The 20,458-nt window shown below is 36.4% G+C and overlaps 1 protein-coding gene across 2 annotated transcripts in view; it reads right to left on the bottom strand.

Annotated features, from left to right (window-relative positions):
- Nucleotides 1–20,458, bottom strand: part of LOC123650230 (minichromosome maintenance complex binding protein) — a 43,244-nt gene that overhangs the window by 4,305 nt on the left and 18,481 nt on the right. The window contains exons 6-14 of one of the 2 annotated variants that reach the window (XM_045568820.1): nt 17,597–17,741; nt 15,441–15,592; nt 13,869–13,969; nt 8,659–8,837; nt 8,126–8,249; nt 6,842–6,959; nt 3,621–3,786; nt 2,587–2,720; nt 1,233–1,397 (exon numbers count right to left, since the gene is read on the bottom strand). In XM_045568820.1, the coding sequence (XP_045424776.1) occupies nt 1,233–1,397; nt 2,587–2,720; nt 3,621–3,786; nt 6,842–6,959; nt 8,126–8,249; nt 8,659–8,837; nt 13,869–13,969; nt 15,441–15,592; nt 17,597–17,741 (1,284 nt within the window). The remainder of the gene's footprint in view (nt 1–1,232; nt 1,398–2,586; nt 2,721–3,620; nt 3,787–6,841; nt 6,960–8,125; nt 8,250–8,658; nt 8,838–13,868; nt 13,970–15,440; nt 15,593–17,596; nt 17,742–20,458) is intronic. The other variant, XM_045568821.1, reaches the window with a different exon arrangement.

The following is a 20,458-nucleotide window of genomic DNA, read 5'->3' as shown; positions in this document are numbered from 1 at the left end:
CCCAGGAGTCTGAGGTTGCTGTGAGCTAGGCTGACGCCACTGCACTCTAGCCCAGTCAACAGAGCAAGACTGGGTCTCCAAAAAAAAAAAAAAAAAAAAAAACTGGAGTTGAGAAATACAGTAACTGATAAAAAAAAAAATTCACTAGAGATATTTAGCAGTTTGAGCAGGAAGAAAGAATCAGTAAACTTGATGACAGGTTGACTGACATTATCTGGTCTATGAAACAGTAAGAAAAAAGAATGAGAAAAAATGAACAGACGTCCTGTAGGATACATCAAATGCACCAACATACATATCATGGGAGTGCCAGAGGGAGAGGAGAGAAATGGGCAGAAAGAATTTAAATAAATAATGGCCAAAACCTTCCCAAATTTGTTGAAAACTTCCCCCAAATGTACGTTAATCTAATACCTCCAAGCTCAACAAACTCCATACAGGATAAATTCAAAGATATACATACCTAAACACATCAGTCAAAACTGTCAAAAGTCAAAGAGAGAATCTTGAAAGCATCAAGAGAAAAATGACTCTGTATATAAAAAAATCTTCTCATCAGAATTAGCTGATTTCTCATTAGAAACCAGAGGCCAGAAAGGAGTCAGAAGACATATTCAAAGTGATAAGAAGACTATAAACCACAAATTCTACATCCCAGGCTTTAAGGAGAAATTAAGGAATTCCAGATAAAAACTTTAACAGGAACCCACATAAAGAATGCTGGTAAACGTAACTACATAGATAAATACAAAAAAAAGTATAAATGCATTTTTTGTTTACGATTCTTTTTTTCTGATTTAAAGACAACTGTAAAAGCAGTAATTATAAATGTGTTGATGGGCATACAATGTATAAAGGTGTAACTTGTATGACAAAAACAGCACAAAGGAGAAGAAATGGACTTATAAAGGAGCAAAGTCTTTGTATATTGTAATTAAACTGGCCTTAATTTGTAACAGATTGTTATAGTTAACACATTAATTTTAGCCCTCAGGGCAACCACTAAGAAAGTAACTTTAAAAATGTTGTAAGGGAAACTTCAAGCAAATTAAAAGGGACAATAGAAAATATCTACTTCAAACAAAAAAAGACAATGAAGTAATAGAGAAACAAAAAAGATACGACATAGAAAACAAACAGCAAAATTATGTTATCAACAATTACAGCAAATGTAAATTAGTTAAACACTACAATTCAACACAGGGAAATCTTTTATTTTAACCCAAACATACCTTGGTTATTTCATCAGATATGCTATAATCCAGGAATCTCAAAAGGGTTAGATAAATGCGAAATTTGTTCAGCACAGAAGGCAGCACCGCTGAGAGAAGGCTGTTCATGTACTCCTCCATGTTTGGTGGAATTAGCTGGGGTTGTAAGTGAATCTGGCAGTCTGCCTGAAAAGAGAAAACAGTACACAGTATTTTTCAAGTTCCTAAATTAATCTACATACATTTTTAAGGAGATGCATCATCTCCATCAGCCCCTAGAGGAATTAGAAAATATAGCACTGATTACTTAGGACGAAGGAAGAATCAATTTGTAATAGTAATTTACATGCTCTCTATAACTACATCTTAGCAACAATTACAAAAGTTAGCTTTTTCTTGATTACTTATGTTTCCTCAGCAGTATCAGTAAGCATACCAAAAAAATAGCCAACCTCTAAAGAGCAGCAAATTAAAATGTTTATCACACTTTCCCACAGAAAACTTACCAATGAGCCATTTCATTCTTAGTCAAAGACTGTTTCTCATCAATCACAGGTGAACACTATTATACAGAGAAACTATACACCTTTTAAACAAGTGGGAGTATTTCTCATCATCCTCAGAATTAAAAGATCTCTTTATCTTCGCCATAAAGCATAAAAATAATTACCAAGTGATTAGGGACACTTTAAAAGGAACTAAAATATCTGTCACATAAGATTGGCAGAAAACAACAGGTCAAAGGCAACAAGAGGGCCAGGCGTGGTGGCTCACGCCTGTAATCCTAGCACTCTGGGAGGCCAAGGCCGGTGGATCGCTCAAGGTCAGGAGTTCGAGACCAGCCTGAGCGAGACCCCGTCTCTACTAAAAATAGAAAGAAATTATCTGGCCAACTAAAATATATATAGAAAAAATTAGCCGGGCATGGTGGTGCATGCCTGTAGTCCCAGCTACTCGGGAGGCTGAGGCAGTAGGATTGCTTAAGCCCAGGAGTTTGAGGTTGCTGTGAGCGAGGCAGACGCCACGGCACTCATTCTAGCCCGGGCAACAGAGTGAGACTCTGTCTCAAAAAAAAAAAAAAAAAAAAGGCAACAAGAATATACGTCTAGAAGTTAATCAGACTATTTATAGACAACTACTTTCTATGCTTACATGTGGGAGTTTCTGCTGCCAACAGCTTTGCTCCTCTAGTGATATGCTGAGTTTTCATCCCATGGCAGTACAAAATAATCAACTCCCTGAATAATCAGCAGTCAAGTCACAATTTTTTTTAAACAATTATAACTTATTAATAATAACGAGCACCAAGAAACAACATAAATGTAGATATCTTTCCAATATCAACCTCCCTCCATTTAAAAATGACTCATCATACCGGGAGGAGTGACCTGCCCTCCGAAGTAATAAAAACATTAATATTGCAGGGGAATTCCATCTGGTGGTAACTGAAGTCATAATCCACCTTTTGCCAAGTTATTAGGTTGCTCAGGGCAGTCACATTGTGAACACCTACAAAAGAAAATTTTCAGTCATTTGACTTTAATCACCTAAACAAATTAGTTTTGCTGACATTGATTATAAGAGGTTTCTACTGCTTTAATGAAGGACATGAGGTTATTAAGCTAAACCACTAAGCTAAATGTTCACTAGGTAATAGTCTTCACAGACAGTACTAGTTAAGCTAGAACTTTCTGAGGCTAACATTTCCCAAAATCTAATACCTAGCACCCGGTATGCAACCAGACATAAAATAGGTTCCCCACTAAGTATGATCACTTTCTAGGTGTGTTCACAGGGCTAAAATAAGATGGTAGGACTAAAGCTATTTTTATACACAGATAAAAGTGAACTTTACTGATTTTATACCTTTGCCTCAAATGTGCCCATTATTTTTTCTATCTTTACCTCTTTAATTTATCACCAGCAGTGTCTTCTTAATTCTCTTCATTTGACAAAGCAATCTGCTTCTTGTAATTTTATAACATGTACCATAATTCAGGTTATTTCAAATCATCTGATTTATTAAATATTTTTTCAGTGATTTTCTGAAAAATGTTTAAAACTTCATAATGGAAAATAAAAAACATTTTATTATATATATATCTTTTCTACACTTCTCTTTGGGGGTAACAGATGACTAAAGACAAAACTTCCTCCCATTTCAGTCTTTAAAAAACTATTTGTTCTACGGTACGATTTCCAAAATACTATGACAAAAAACAGTTGTGGTGCATAATTTAATTAGTTTTTAATATATGCATTAATCAAACTGATGTCAAGCCTTTATCTTAAATATTTGTTAAATGTGAATTTGTCTTTGTCCACAGACATTCTTCTAAAAAGTCATTACTAGAGCTGGCTTCAGCAGGAGGGAATTTAGAAATGGGAGGGAAACGTCTATGTATCTACCTGGGGTGTCCAGCTGCCCTTGCTCCAGAAGAGTCTCATCAATCACAAGTGAAGTATTGTTCGGTAGCTGGAGAAGTCCACTGACCAACCGATTGGCTGTGTAGTCTTTGTGGGGAATGAATTTCAAATGGTTCATGTTCTCTATAGTCATCTGTAGACGAAAAGACTGCAAAGAAACATTTTTTAGTAAGTATCTAAGTTTCCTTGTTTTAAGAAAATATACATTTATAGTTAAGCACTGTGCTTTATATGGAAAAAATGGTAAGTTTCCAAGGGACTAGTGATATGGTTTCTTGAATTCTTGGAAGCAAAAACAATATCTATATCATACATTAGAATTTCATTTATCCTATGAGCTGCTTTATTCCCAATTCTTGTTTAATATTCTTGAAGAATAATTTTTATCACCAATGAAGATGGTAGACAACTGACATACAAATATTGGATATCCAGAAGCTTAACTTCTTTTACGTAATACAAACTAGCAAAAAAAAAAAAAGTTTATTTTATTCATCAAGATAGGGAGAGAATTTAATTTTCCTCTAAGCTCTTTGAGTTATATTCATTCATCATAAACTACTACAGACCTTTTTGAACAAACTTTTCAGTAAAAAATCAAGGAGCACAGCACACCAAGCTGTGGTGAGGTGCTGCAGTTCTCATGACTTATGCCACCCGGGCTGTGTGCCACCTTCTCATCCAGTCCAACACACTATCTACCCAACCCAGCGACACCTCCTCCTCCAGCACCCCGAGCCCGCCACTCTCAACACCCTCGTCACTGCTTCATATGCCAGCCCACTCTCCTACCACTCTAGCTGAGAAAGGACGTGTGGTGGGGGTGGACATGGAGGTTGAGGGGGCCGGGGAAGAGACCACATTACAGATACAAATGAACAGCCCCTAAAGAAGCAGGGCCTGTGGGTGGAGTCCAGCCTCGGCTCTGCCATATAAGCACAAGCAGGTCACTCCTGCTTAACCTGTTGTGAAAACTAAATAAAATATTAGAGGCAAGTGTTTTGAAAAAGTTCACAGTGCTAGCCAGACATAAACACAGGAGTGATGTGAGGGAATGAGATATAGTAAAAGTTAAAAAGTAAACAAATCCACTGCAAAGTGATATAGAATCAAAAGGAAATACCTTATCATGTTATAACCTTTAGTACCTTCCTCAGAAAACCATTTCACACTTAAAAATATAATTCATATCCTGATAATGTGTGTGCTACTTAAATCTTAGCCTCACAGAGTGAGTGGCCCCAGGCTGCCGCTCCAACCTCACCTTCCCCATTCTCACCAGTGCTTATCCTACACCTGCTACGCTGGCCTCTCTGGGGCACTTCTCAAACACGCCAAGCACACTGCTGCCTCGGTGCCTTTGCATTTGTTCTCTCTGCATAGGATGGACACTTCCCAGCAGCCATCAGTCTGGCTTGCTTCTGTACTTCCATGAAGTCTCTCCTGAATACTACCCTGTCGGCAAGGCCTTCCCTGTCTCCACCGTACACACTGGCAGCTGCCCCGGGGCCCACTGTCAGCACTCCTCTCACCTTCCTGGGGCTTTATTGTTCTTCAGGGCATTTAAATGACATAGTATATATATATTATTTGTTGGTCTTCCACCACAAAAATTTAAACTCTGTAAGTGTGCAGGATCTGACAATTTTAGTAATTCTTAAAATGTGGTCTAAAGAAGCCTCAGGGACTTGCTGAAACCCTTTTATGGGGTTAATCAGGTCAAAATCATGCATGGATAAAAGATCCTTTCAATGTGCAATATAGATCAATGAATTTTACTATAGCAGAGTACGAAAAGTTTCAGACTGGGCATGGTGGCTCATGCCTATAATCCCAGAACTCTGGGAGATGGAGGAGGAAGGATCATTTGAGGCCAGGAGTTTGAGACCAGCCTGGGCAACACATCCAGATCCCATCTCTATAAAAATTTTAAAAATTAGCAAGGCATACGCCTATAGTCCCAGCTACTCAGAAGGCTGAAGCAGGAAGACTATTAGAGCCCAGGAGTTTGAGGCTGTAGTGAGCTATGATTGTACCACTGCACTCCAGCCTGGGTGAGAGAGTGAGACCCTATCCTCCGCCAAAAAAAAAAAAAAGATTTTAGATTCCACACTTCAATTATATTTAAGAAAATGCCATGTGGACATCTTTGGTCTAATATCAAAAAGGAATATCCACAGTTGTATGAAAAGGTTATTAAAACAGTCTTTCCTTTACCAACTATTTTTCCATCTATGTAAGGCCAGCTTTCCTTCATATACTTCAATCAAAACACCATATTAAAACAGACTGAATGCAGAAGCAAATATGAGAATCCAATTGACTCTTATTAATCTAGACATTAAAAACATTTGCAGAAATGTTAAACAATGTCACTTTTATCACTAATTTCTTTTGGTTTTGGAAAAGTTGCTTTTGTAAAACTGTTTATGTCTACATGTAATCAATTTATTCTTTTGATTTTGTTTTAATTTCCAATGTGGTAAATTAATGATAAATATAACCCACATAAAAAAATAACTCTTTGAATCCTCAATACTTTTTTCAGAATGTAAAGTAAATCTAAGGAAAGTAAGAATTGCTGGTCTACTCTGGTCCACTGCTGCGAGAGCCTGGAGGAGAGCTAGCACTCAGAGACACAAAACATTTCACTCAGTGAATGATCTAGTGCAACCTCTTAAATTTCCAAAGAAGTGATCTGTATTTTTAGCCACACAACTAATCAGAAGCAATTCCCCTTTTCCCAAGATCTTACCACCACACAAATACTGTATTCCAGAAGGCCTGGCAAATAAAGTTAGCTCAACTTTCCAAACAGGAATCAAAGTTGAGGCAATGGAGATAAAGATCTTTATAACCTCAGCTAAAAGAATTATGCTCCTATAATTTAGAGTTTATTTAGATTTAAGATTTTAACACAAAGGATACCAAATTGCACAAAAAATTGGCATCAACAGAGTATAATTTTAAAGCAATTATTATAATTGTGTTAATTGTTAGACTTACAGAAATTTGTGTTAAGGCAATTAAAAAGTGAAATGTTTAGGGGAGAGATTTTAAATTACGTAATGTTGGCAGGCTTTGTTTCCCCTTAAATGAGATCTACTAAAATTCAAAGTTAAATATTTAGGTTGAATAAAAGGCAATTAGATAGATGTGTTAAGTGTGCTTAGGTTTATAATACATATTTATATTGATCTTACAGCTGGCACAAGGTGTTGAATAATTCGATATAAGTGTTCTGTGAAAGTACTATTCCGTGGGCAACCACTCAAGTTAACTGTAAATTTTCCTAGTGGAAGAACATCTCTTCTTGAATATCTAGGGGGAAAAAAAAGAAATCAATAAGATACGGAAGTTATTTCTTGATTTCCATTGAAAAGCAAATAAAATTAGCTTAATATTATCATTAAAAATAAAGAACATTCTGACCAGTTATTTATCAGAATAACAGCAATACAAATCATAGCCAATACTTATAAGTGCTGATCATGTGCCATGGATGGTTCTGAAGTCTTAAGTGTTTTCTCATTTAATCCCCAAAGATTTTGAGGTAGGTACTATTATCTTCATTTTACAGATGGGAAATCTGAGGCACAGAGATTTTATGTAACATGTTCTGCCACCCAGGGAGTGACAGGATTTGAACCCAAGTAGTTTGGTTGCAGAATCTGTACTCTCAACCATTATGCACTACTGCCTCGGATCCCATCTGAGGATGTTACTGCAGTGTTATTTACAACAGAGAAAAACTAGGAAAACCTAACATCTAAGGAAATGGTTATAGTATGGTACAACTATATAATGAAATACAAAGTTCACGAAGTGTTACGGCGGGAAAATGTTTAATATATACTAAATGCTAAAAACAAGTTATAGGTCTGTGCTTAGAGTATAACTGAGCTCTGTGCAGATTTGTACACAGAAAGAAAACAAAGATGAACATGTACCCAAAATGTTAACTGGGATTATCTTTAAGTAGTGAGATTACAGATGATTTCTATTTTCTTCTATATGTTCTTGAAACTTGTCAAAGCAGAACATTAGTTTTCAAATCAGAAAACAAAGAAATATCACGGAGGGAGAGGGCAAGGTGCTAGTGTCAAAGGATATGTTAAATGTGCACGCGATGTACCCTTGTTGACTGTTTTTTAGAAGCAGAGCCTTGGGATGTATATAAACAGAGAATTCAGAATGTAAAAAGAATAAAATAGCTCATTTTATTCATCAGCTAGGTTCTTTATCTGATTTTGGCTCTAATATTTAAGAGGACATAATCAAAACGCTAAATGTGAAACTGTGAGAAAAGGTGAAAAAAGGAATTTGTTTACAATTTGGTCTAACACTTGTTACACTGAACAAATAAAAACCACTTGATGAGGCCTAATAAACTAAAACATACAAATTACATCATAAATTGTCCTGCTCTTTTCCACTTTCTACACACATCAAACTCCCTGAATTCCCACCAGGAATATAGCACTTACACTGTAGAGATGAGATGTAATATAAGGTATTCAGCAGCCAAACTATCCCCCAAAAGGGCATGAGTGAGGAACCCAAGCAGTTCTGCCCTGACTGGAGACAACTCGGACATGAAACTTGAAACAACTGGAGGAGGAAGGGAGACCAGATTCAGAATACACACACCAGTTCCTTGCAAGTGTCTTGTGGTAAAAAATAACTATGTGAACAAAGTACAATTCAGTAGATGACTAGTATAGACTTGAAATACTGATCAATAAGTGATGCCAATCTTAAAAGTATGACAGCTTTGTATACTCTTTTTCCAGCCTAATTTTTTTTTTCTTTCCCCGCAATCGATCAGAACACAGATCAAGTGGCCTAATTTCAATGAAGACAATTAAGAGGAAAATGGGGGAAAGAAACAGAGATTACTGGAAAAACTTATTCTGACAAACGAAGACCTGACTTTCGATTCCACTATAAGAACGTTACAGGCAGCTCCCGACACACGCTGAGGCTAACAGTCACTAGTTCTCTAGGCTTTAACACTTACACTTACAGGTTTTGCTCTCCTCTTTGTTAAGGCAAGCAGGCAATAATGGGTTGATGTGTTGCAACTTCTGGGCTAAAATCACATGAATTCTTGGCACTAATGAAGCAGGAGGACTGTGTACTCTCTGCTCTTCTGCTGTGTCTGTGCACTCCATTGGATCCAGCAGTGCAGAGGCATCCCTGTGGAGAGACACTAAGGCTTCAATTTGGAGATATATCAACTGTACAGATGTAAAAATAATATGCATCTCTGAAGACAAAATTAGAATTCAAGCCAAGAATATTTCTACCTGTACATCTCCTGTAAGAAGAGAAAGTGGCTTCTCACTGGAAAATGTTATATCACATAGATTTCAAGCTAGTTAGGTCATATTATGATATAATATATTTATTCCATTCTTTAAGAACAATAATATTTCTTATTCAGTATGCTATCACTGCAATAAATGGGATCCAGGATGTTACTCATTTTAAGGTTATTTCAAAATACAGATACTCTTTCTTTAACTATCAGCTGAGATATCAAACACTTCACAGCACATTTCAAAAACTGGGGTCTTCAAAGGAAAAAAAGACATTCTATAATAAAGACATCTGCACTCAAAGGTTTATGGCAGCACAATTCACAATAGCAAAGATCTGGAAACAACCCAAGTGCTCATCAATACATGAGTGAATTAATAAAATGTGGTATGTGTATACCATGGAGTTCTACTCAGCCACACACAAAAAAATGTTGACCTAGCACCTGTTGTATTATCCTGGATAGAGCCTGAGCCCATCCTTTGAAGTGAGGTATCATAAGAATGGAAAAAGAAGCACCACATGTACTCCCCATCAAATTGGTACTAACGGATCAACACTAAGGTGCTCACATGGTAGTAATATTCACTGGGTGCTGGTCAGGTGGGAGGAGGCTGGTAGGGGTGGCAAACTCACAACTAACGGATGCGGAGTGCACTGTATGGGGGAAGGGCATACTTGTAGCCCTGGCTCGGACGAGGCAAAGGCATTATATGTAACTAAAATGTTTGTACCCCCATAACAGTCTGGAAAAAAAAACAACCAAAAAAAACAAAAAACCTGGGGTCTTTTTCCCAAATGCAATCTGGTATCTATTATTCATTGTGTGGAGAATCTATTCATCTCTATCTTGCTAATTATTTTTCCTAAATTTTATTCTTGCATGATACTTTCCTTGAATAGTGAGTGGACAAGCTATGAAGATAAAGGTGAAATTTTTCAGATTTGCTAAATAAATTAGCAGATGATAGATTTATTGTGAGATGACTGAAACAAATGACTAAAATGTTTTCAGATCTTCAGACTTTTATAGATTCTACAGACTCTAGAGTAATAAATTCATACGACTATTTCCCTCTACTACAAGAATGACAACCTTTTACACAGTACATAACACATGATGGGCAACAGTCAACGCTTTACATACATAAATTCATTAAAACCTCACAATTACCCTTATTTATAATGAGGAAACCAAGCTGAAGGTCACACAGCTAGTAAGTGGCCAAATAAGGATTCCAACCCAAGGCTATCTGCCTGTCTGTGCTCTTAACCTCTAAACTAAACTGCCTCAATAATAAAGTAACTAAAGCAAGAAAGTCATCATAACCAGAAATTGCCAATATCAGCAATTGTATATACTATTATTAAGGGATTGTTATTCAAGTTTATTAAAGTTGCTTAAAATTTTTATTTTGCAACATTTTAGTATGAAAAATGTAAAGTTCTTCCTATGCAGAAATCAAGACTAATATCCAGTATTCAATAAGGGAAGTCTATTGTAGAGCAGGAACATCAGTCCTTTCTCTTGGCAACCTCAGAACAAAAGAGCATAAGAAAGATCTAGATTTCCCAGATATACTGTGTTCAGTGAAAAAACAAAACAAAACACAAAGTATAGGTGGAACACGGTGGCTCATGCCTGTAATCCCAGCCCTCTGGGAGGCTGAAGTAGGAGGATTGCTTGAACTCAGCTTAAGCAAGAGTGAGACCCGTCTCTATTAAAAATAGAAAAATCGTGCCATGCACCTGTAGTCCCAGCTACTCGGGAGGCTGAGGCAGGAGGATCCCTTCAGCCCAGGAGTTTGAGGTTGCAGTGAGCTATGATGACACCACTGCACTCTACCGAGGGTGACAGAGTGAAACTGTCTCAAAAAAAAAAAAAAAAGGAAATTGAACCTCACTACCTCCCCCCTTTCCTATCCTTATTAAAGTATAAAAGAGCACATATCCTATGCCACCTTTTATAGAAGAAAATGGTGGGGACAGAATATACACAGATCCGCCTATTTTTGCAAAAAAGAAATACACGAAGGATAAATGAGAAACCGAGAATAAAGGTTCCCTAAGGAGGCTGGGTGGGAATAGACAAGCAGGAATGGGGATAGCAGGGAATAGTACTCCTGACAGCTTTCTGTATAGTTTTGATTTGGCAACAATGTTAACATTTCCTACACTTAAAACAAAAATCAAAACAATAGGGGTGGAGAAAAAACTCTGAAGTGAAACACAATCAGACCCAAATGAACCTCTATAAAACATATAATTGAATCATACTGAAGGAGGTGGAAAGTTAACCAAGTAACCTTGGAACACAGTACTCTGACTATACAGCCTCCTACCAAAATAAAAATGAGGCCAGGCACAATGGCTGCCCTGGAAATAAATGTAGAAGGAATGCCAGAAAATAAATGCAGAAGGAATGACTGAGTTAGACAAGTGCCATCATGGCAATAACTGATTCAAATAAGAATCATCAATCCCAGCACTTTGGGAGGCCAAGGCAGGAGGATCACTTGAGGCCAGGAGTTCCGAGGCCAGCCTGGGCAACACAGCAAGACCTCATCTCTACAAAAAATAAGAAAAATTAGCTAGGCATGTGCCTGTAGTCCGAGCTATTCAGGAGGCTGAGGCAGAAGGATTGCTTGAGCCCAGGAGTTCGAGGCTGCAGTGAGCTATGATCGTAACACTGCACTCCAGTTGCATGACAGATCACATCTTAAAAAAAAAAAAAAAACCAAAACAGAAATAAACATTGAACTCTAGTTACTAGGTTTGTGTTTTCTAGGGCTACCAATTCTGAAATTCTCTTCTGTGCACTGTAGAAACGAGCAGATGATAGATATACTGTGGATAATGAGAGTCAAGTTTCTGTTAGAAAAGACAGTTACAAATATGGAAAGGAGGACAATGAGAATGGCTTCTCTGGTGTTGAACTGGAATCACAGGTGTAGTATGAACTCATGCTTTTTCATTGATGTAGAAATATATGAAGACATATGTATATGTAAGCATATATGTGTGTGTAAATGTGTATATACATATATGGATATATGTGTATGTATCCCAGCTCTGTCCACTAAAAGGGCATAGAAGCAAAGCTAATGCAGTACCAATGATCACACCTGGCACTCAGATCTTGATTTTTAAAACAATTCCCCACTTAAAGAAACTGGTACTTTTTGAAAAAAATGGCTAACATTGGGGCTGGCACATGGAAAGTACAAGATAAGGCTGAAACAGCTGAATGGGCCAGAAAAATAAAGGTGTTAAAAAATGATAAGGTCATCTCAAAAAAAGGACTCAGAGCCTGCTTAAAATGGCTTGTACTAGCCAAATCTGAGAAAATTTGAGTCTCAAAATAATGATACTAACACTGAATAAAATAAGAATCAGTCCAGACTGATATAAGAAAATAAATTACCTGAATAAACAAGTGGAAATCTCTCTTACAGTAGAATGCCAGAAAATAAACATAGAAAGAATGATTAAGTTAGACAATTGCCAACATAGCAATAATTGATTCAAGCAAGAATGATCAATGGATGCTAAAATAACTTGGTAAACGTTTAATGAGAAATGAGATATTTACATAGTCTGAAAGTATCTTCCTCTAATTTACTTGTTAACTACAAAGCAAAAAACAGTAACTTTACAGGAGAGACACCTGGTAGACACTACCTTAACCAAGTGAGCAAAATTTACATCACCAGTAAGGGGACAAACTGACATCATGTGCCTCCTACTGTAATGCACTGAGGACACCTCACTTCATGTTCTTTTTTGTAAGAACATGGGTATTCCTGCCCAAAATGCATAACCTGAATCTAATCATGATGAAAACATCAGACACACAAACTGAGAAACATTCTACAAAATAACTGGCTTATCCTCTAAAAAAGTGTCAAGGTTCTCTGTTCTCCACCATATCGGAAGGCAGCCATCTGCAAACCAGGAAATGGGTGGGCCCTTGCTAGACAACAGATCTGCTGGTGCCTTGATATTGGGCTTTCCAGCCTCCAGGACTGTGAGACATAAATCTCTGTTGTTTAAGCCCACCCCTCTCTCCCCAAATAGTGTCAAGGCCATGAAAGACAAAGAAAGGCTGAAGACTGTTTCAGATGCATACAATGAGTGAGCCTGTAGATCTTGGACCAAAAGTAAGGAGTGGGGAGTACAAAAAAGAACATGATTGAGACAATTAGCAAAAGTAAGTATGGATTGTGGATTAGTGTATCATGTGTTTAAGATAAATTTCCTAATTTTGATACCTATACTCTGATTATATATGAGAAAGTCATTGTTCTTAGGAAATACTGACTCAAGTATTTAGGGATAAAAGGGTTTGATGTCTGCAATGTACTTTTAAGTGTTTCAGAAAAACATGTACATATAGCCTGTAATCCTAGCACTCAGGGAGGCCGAGCTGGGAGGATCATTTAAGGTCAGGAGTTTGAGACCAGCTGAGCAAGAGCGAGACCCTGTCTCTACTAAAAATAGACAAAAAATTAGCCAGGCAACTAAAAGTAGAAAAAAAAAAAAAATATATATATATATATATTAGCCAGGCGTGGTGGTGCACGCCTGTAGTTCAAGCTACTTGGGAGGCTGAGGCAGGAGGATGGCTTGAGTCCAGGAGTTTGAGGTTGCAGTGAGCTAGGCTGATGCCATGGCACTCTAGCCCAGGCAACAGAACAAGACTATGTCTCAAAAAAAAAAAAAAAAAAAAAAAAAAAGTGTACACAGAGAGCACCAATGAATGAGAAAGTATATGGGGCATAAGTGTTAATAATTGGTAAATCTGGGTAATGCGGACAAAGGGAATTCTTGATAACTGTCCTGCAACTTTCCTCAAAGTCTGGAATTACAGCAAAATAAAAAATAACCAAAAAGAGCAAACAGACTCACCTGTCATCATTATTCAGTATACTTAGCACAGGATCCACAGATAGTATGCCATATAGCTCAAGAATGTCATTTACTTTGAAACAATCCCAATCTTCATAAACCTAACAAGAAACCCACAGGAAATCACATTGTTAGGGCTAACACAAAAAAGGCTAAGCTATTAGTCTTGAAGTAACATTAATAATATTATCTTAGAATTTCAGATCAGGAAATGGACCTTAAAGCAACTCCTTTACTTCATAAATTGAGACCAAAAGAAGGAAGGTACCTGTCTAAAGTCATTCTGCTAGTTACCAAGTAAGTTTAAAATTATAACACAGGATTCCTAACTCCTAGATCAATGTCTGATTTCAATATACCACACTACTTCAAAGAAACGACTTTTCCCAAGGCTGATGGTCAATTCAAACTACAAACACACATCATCTCAAAACTTGTTAACCATACCAACGGAAGGGAAAAAAAAAAAACCCAAGATTATTAACTTCGGGCTTATTCATAAACTATGCAACATTGGAAGGATTAACACAAAATTTAAACTGGCTAGAAGATTTTTCACAATTAAAAAAAAAACTTTCAAAATTGTCTGTCATGATGGACATTAGTAACTGTCAAAGCTTCCTACTGGTGAGACCTGACAGAAGTATGGCAGGGGAAAAAGTGGAAATTCCAGCCCCTGTGCTATATCACTGAAGGGCTATTTAAATGAAAACCACCAAGAATAAGAATGGAAATTGTCAATGACCATTTTTGAAACTTTTATCACTTGTTCAATTATCAGGATCAAAAAACCATTAATGGTTTTCTTCTTCTATTTTATTTTAAATACAAGTGCAAAATGAGTTTTGCTAAGAGAAAGATGAATGGTAAAAATGAAGAAGATATTATGAAGTTAGAAATGATATAGGAAGGAAGTAGACATAAATTAAAATGTTGTTCCACTTCTACATTTAAAATATTCAACTCTTTAAGAACGCTGTGTAGCCAGAATAAGGGTCTACCCAAAGATGTCTACAATCTAATCTCAGAACTTGTGAATATTACCTTACATGCAAAAGGAACTTGTAGGTGTGATTAAATTAAGGACCTCGAGAACAGGAGATTATCCTGGATTATCAATGTAATTACACACAGGTCCTTAAAATCGCGGAACCTTTCCTGGCTATGGTCAGATGAGATATGATCATAAAAAAATGGTTAGACAGATGTAACGTTGCTGGCTGTGAATAAGGAGGAATGGGCCACAAACCAAGGCAAGCAGGCGGCCTCTAGAAGGCAGAGAAGGTAAACAAAACAAAACAAAAAATAAACAAACAAAAAAATCCCAACCCAGATTCTCCCCTAAGTCCTCCAGAAGGAATGTAGCCCTGCTGGCACCTTGATTTTACCCTAGGGAGATCCATATCAGGCTTCTGACCTAAAGCCTGTAAGATAATACATTTGTATTGCTTTAGGCTACTAAGTTTGTAGTGATTCATTATAGCAACAAAAGAATACAAATACTAAGTTTTCCATTTTAATTTCTGAGACATATAACATGTCCATGTCAGATCTATGAAAGGTTTTTATTACCTTCACAAGGCATGCAGGGCCCTTTTCTCCTGGCAATGGAAAATTCAGATCAAAAGGAGAAGAGAGGTTCAGGGAGTTCAGCTGTTGCCCAGTAGAAGCTTCAGTTTCTAAACGCTTTGGCTCTCCACACCACTGGAGTCCACCAACATTCCCTAAATTCAAAGGATAGCATTGCACTTAGTCATTTCTAAGGCCTCCCGGAGAAAAAGAACATTCCATAACTGCCTTTCAAGTTTGATATAAATGATGCTTGAGAGCTCACAAAGTTCAGGTTGTTACAGTTTTTAAGAAAACGGCACATACTAACGAAGTTCTCTGTTTGACCTATAAGAGAACAAAGATAAATATGAAGATCTGAAAATTTTAATATTTTTCCTACTATAAAATGGCAACAAATTCCTCCCATCAAATCATGTCTAAGTACTTTCAAAAGTTAATATTAGGCGGGGGGCAGTGGCTCATGCCTGTAATTCTAACACTCTGAGAGGCCAAGGTGGGAGGATCACTTGAGGTCAGGAGTTCGAGTATAGCCTGAGCAAGAGCAAGACCCCATCTCTACCAAAAGTAGAAAAAAAAGCCAGGCATGGTGGCCTGTGCCTGTAGTCCCAGCTAGTCGGAAGGCTGAGGCAGGAGGATTGCTTGAGCCCAGGAGTTGGAGGTTGCAGTGAGCTATGATGATGCCACTGCCCTCTACCCAGGCAACAGAGTGAGATGCTGTCTCCAAAAAAAAAAAAAAAAAAAACCAAAAAAAAACTGAACCCCCATCCTCACTCACACATAAAAAAAGTGAATTCTGAATAAGGTTGACAGATTATATCAATGTCCATTTCTTGGTTGATATTCTATTATAATTATGTAATATGTCACCATTGGGGGAAAGTAGGAGAAGCGCATATAGGGTCTCTCTATAGTTTCTTATAACTGCATGTGAATCTACATTTATCTTAAAATAAAAAGGTTAAACATATGTATAGCCTAAAAGACTGACGAGAAATCAACAAGTTGAACTTTACATAATTAAAGTACTCAAAGGTATAAAAAGCCTAAACAAAAAGGGTAAGAAACAGAAGGTGGCATCAACTACTTAAATGATAAGAAAGAGAATTACCATATTTCCTGGACTTGAATACATCACTTATTATTATGATATACCATTAATTTTAATACACTTTGGGTGTGGGTGGAGAAAAAGAATACTACCTCATTTGTATGTATTCACTGTAAAACATTCCAATTTTAAAAACATTAAAATATGTCTTATAAGTTAATAAAGTAGAATATATGGTTCCATGAAATTCATTAGCAATTTTTGTTTACCATTGATTGTTAAATTTGCCTTCTTAACCCATTCTTGCAGATAGTAAATGACCAGATCCATTTGTTTTACCTCCTTTCCTTCTGATCAAAGGTGTTAAAGGGAAGTGACTGGTAGATAAAAGGAGAAATAAAGACAAACTTATCTACCTGCCATAACAAAGAAATTCACTGCTTATAAAAGCTGTAATTGAAATCAATAATAATATATAGCAATTCTGAAATTCTTTGGTTCCAATAGTTCCTTTTACGAAAAAAGAAAGAAAGAAAGAAAGAAATTAATTCTCTCATGTTCTCAGGAAATTTCAACTTCTGGTCTGTTTGTTTTAATCAGAAATAGTGCTTTAAGTATATTTTAAAAAATAAACCACTACAAACACCTCTGGTACATCACAATTCTGTTTTCCTTGATGTTTTTAGTTCTACAAAATAAAATAAAAGTACCAATATTCTAAAAAAAAAATGAGAAAGGATGTTTTCTAATATAAATAAGTAACTTTTAGGGTAAAGTACCATATTTCCACATTACTTAAGAGTTGGGGAAAAAAATAAGATTGAAAATACCTTGTCCAGCTAACCACTTGAGACTCTAAAAACATACATTTAGAGCAGTCAATTCTCACTAAGTGATGTCTAATTGCTCAGTTACAAACCATAGTCTGACCAAAGAGTACTGTAAAAACTCTCAAAACTGTCTATAATAGTGATAAACTTGAAGTAAGGTTGCCACATCATCACCAACACCGAAATTTATTTATTCTGTGTTATGAAACAATTTATTCTGAAAACCAATTGACTGTGAGCGAGCAGAGGTCTACAGGAAGCGTGTTGGCAGACACTACCTGCTTGTCTGGCACCTGCATGTTGGTCTTTCTGTTTATTGGGCTGTAGGTCCATATCTTCATCATCTTCGTAACTCCTCTTGTGACGACTGGGAGTGTAGGATGTTGAGGGACTGACTCGAGCTTGGTTTGCATTAACATAGGCGTTAAATGAAAGGTTAAGAAAAGACTACCACGAACTGAGGAATATCCTAAATTTTATGCTAATTGTGACTTATAAACAATTCAGTTAAATGGGAATGTATTTTTAAAAGGAGGCTAGACTGCTAGTTTTTGGTTATGAGAGTAATAGGTAACAACAGTATTCCGCCATCTCTGCTGTAAACAACTATGTAACTGGACAAAATAAATGAAGCAATTCTTTTCAGTCACTGGACAACTGGAAGCATAAGGCTATGATCCTCGAAGGAGGAGAAACACACCAGGTAAACTTCACATTCTTCCAGCTCTCTCGGAGGCACTTTCCAAACTGCAACAAAAAGAAGCAGACACCCTGCTCTTGCTGGTGGAGAAAAAAGAGTGCTTAGCTCAGCTATTGAAGCAACTGGAATGTGCAGAAAAGTATTAGGAAGGAAGCATTTGCATATGGAAGAAGACCAGAAATCTGTGCAGGTTCTGTTTGGATCTTTGGCCAAATACTAAGCTGTGGATGCATAAGTCAAGACTCCTTGAAGCCTAGCAGAGAACACCTGTTGTTTGGCCAAAAGTTAGAGACTCTGGAAGTAGTACAGTACTAGAACTGGACTTTGCCAAGAATCCCAGGCATTTAGGTAAGACCTGGAAAGAGCATACCTCATGAATAAGGACTATGTCTTATACAGGAAGTGCTGCTCTACACCAACCGTAACAGATCTCAAAACCAGGCCTTGATAAGATCAAAGTGATCCAATAAAGTATATGTCAGAACAAAATGCAACATTCTTGAAAAGAATATAAAAAAAACTAAACTCTCTACAATGCTGTAAATCTACATACAATAAAACATTAATTAGTTATGTGAAGAAGCAGGAAAATACGATCTATAATCGAGATTACAATCAGTCAATAGAAACAAATCCAGAAAATGACCCAGACATTGGGATTAGTGGACAAGGACACTAAAACACAATTACAAAATTCAGAATTTTAAAAGAAAAGATGGATATAATTAGTCAACAGATGAAGAATATTAGCAGAGAAATGGAAACAATGAAAAAACAAAACGAAAAATCTAGAACTGAAAAATAAAATACCTGAAATGAAAAAAAAATCACCTAGTAGGCTTGACAGCAGATTGGAGGTGACAGAAAAAAAAGTTAGTGAGCTTGAACACAGGTCAATAATAGCTATCCAAACTGAAGCAAAGGGAGAAAAGGGACAAAAAACAAACAAAAATGAACAGAGCCTGGGTCACCTAGAGAACAATAACAAGTAGACTTAAAATCCTATGATTGAAGTTCCAGAAAATGATGAGAGTTTGGGACAGAAAAAGTATTTAAATAAATAATGACTTGAAATTTCCCAAATTTTCTAAAAAATATCAACCCACAGATCCAAAAATTTCAACAAAACCCAAGAGAAACACATTAAAAAAACCATACTTAGGTGCATCATAGTCAAAGTGCTGAAAACTGAAGAGAAAGAATATTAAAAGTGGCCAGAGGAAAACAAGACATATCACATACAGCGGAACAGTAAGAATGATGGCTAACCTTTTATCAAAAAACAGTGAAGGCCAGAAGACAATGGCACAATATCATTTAAGTACTGGCAAGGGGAAGTATCTGTTAATCAAGAATTCTATATCCAGTGGATATGTATTTCAAAAATGAAAGTGAAATAAAGACATTTTCAGCTGAACAGAAACGGATAGAATTCATCTCCAACAAATCTGTACTTAAAAAGAAAAAAAAAAAGCTAAGGGAAATAATTCCATATAAAAAACAAAGAAGAAAGAGAGCTAGAAATGGTAAATATGTACATAAATATAAAAGATGCATTTTTTCCCCATTTCTTAATTTATGCAGAAGACAACTGACAGTTTAAATCAAAAATAGTAATAATATATCATGAGCTCCACAATGAAATATACGACAACAGTACAAAGAATGGAAGTATACTGTTAGAAGAGTCAAGTTAAAAGAAGAAAAATTTTAGATCAATGACCTGGGCATCCACCTTAAGTAGTCAGAAAGAGACAAATTAAAACCAAACTAAAAGGAAAGGAAATAGTAAGAGCAGAAATCAATGAAACAGAAAACAGTCAAACAGAGAAAATTAGAATAAAAAGTTGGTTGATAATCCCTAGCAACACTAATCAAAAAAAGAGAAAAATAAATTAACACTATCGGGAATGAAAGAGATCAATGCTAGACATCCCACAGACATTAAAAGGAAAATAAAGAAATACTACGAAAAGCTTCGTCAATAAATTCAACAACTGAATTTAAATGACTTTGAAAGATTCCTTGAAAGATACAATTTATCACAATTGACTTAAAATGTCTGTTAAAAAACAAAACAAAACTGATTAACTTAAAACCATCTCACAAAGAAAATGCCAGGCTCAAAAGTGGAAAAAAAATGTGCTTATCCATCAGAGACTAACACTCAGCAATAAAAAGGAATGAACCACTGATACACACAACATGGATCACTCTCAATTGCAGAAGTCAGACACAATACTATATGATTCAATTTATGGGACACTCAAGAATAGGTGAAACTAAGCTATGGTGAAAGAATTCAGGATGGTGATTACAGAAGGAAGTGGTGACTGAAAAATGGCCCAAAGGAATTTTCAAGCGCAAGTTCTTTACTTTGACTGGGGTATAAATTATATAACTGTATGGATTTACCCAAATCACTGAAGTGTATCCTTAA

This window comes from Lemur catta, chromosome 14, assembly GCF_020740605.2.
Source record: "Lemur catta isolate mLemCat1 chromosome 14, mLemCat1.pri, whole genome shotgun sequence".
Taxonomy (NCBI): Eukaryota; Metazoa; Chordata; class Mammalia; order Primates; family Lemuridae; genus Lemur; species Lemur catta.
Note: the sequence above shows the minus strand (reverse complement) of the source record. Positions and strands in the feature narration are given on the sequence as shown.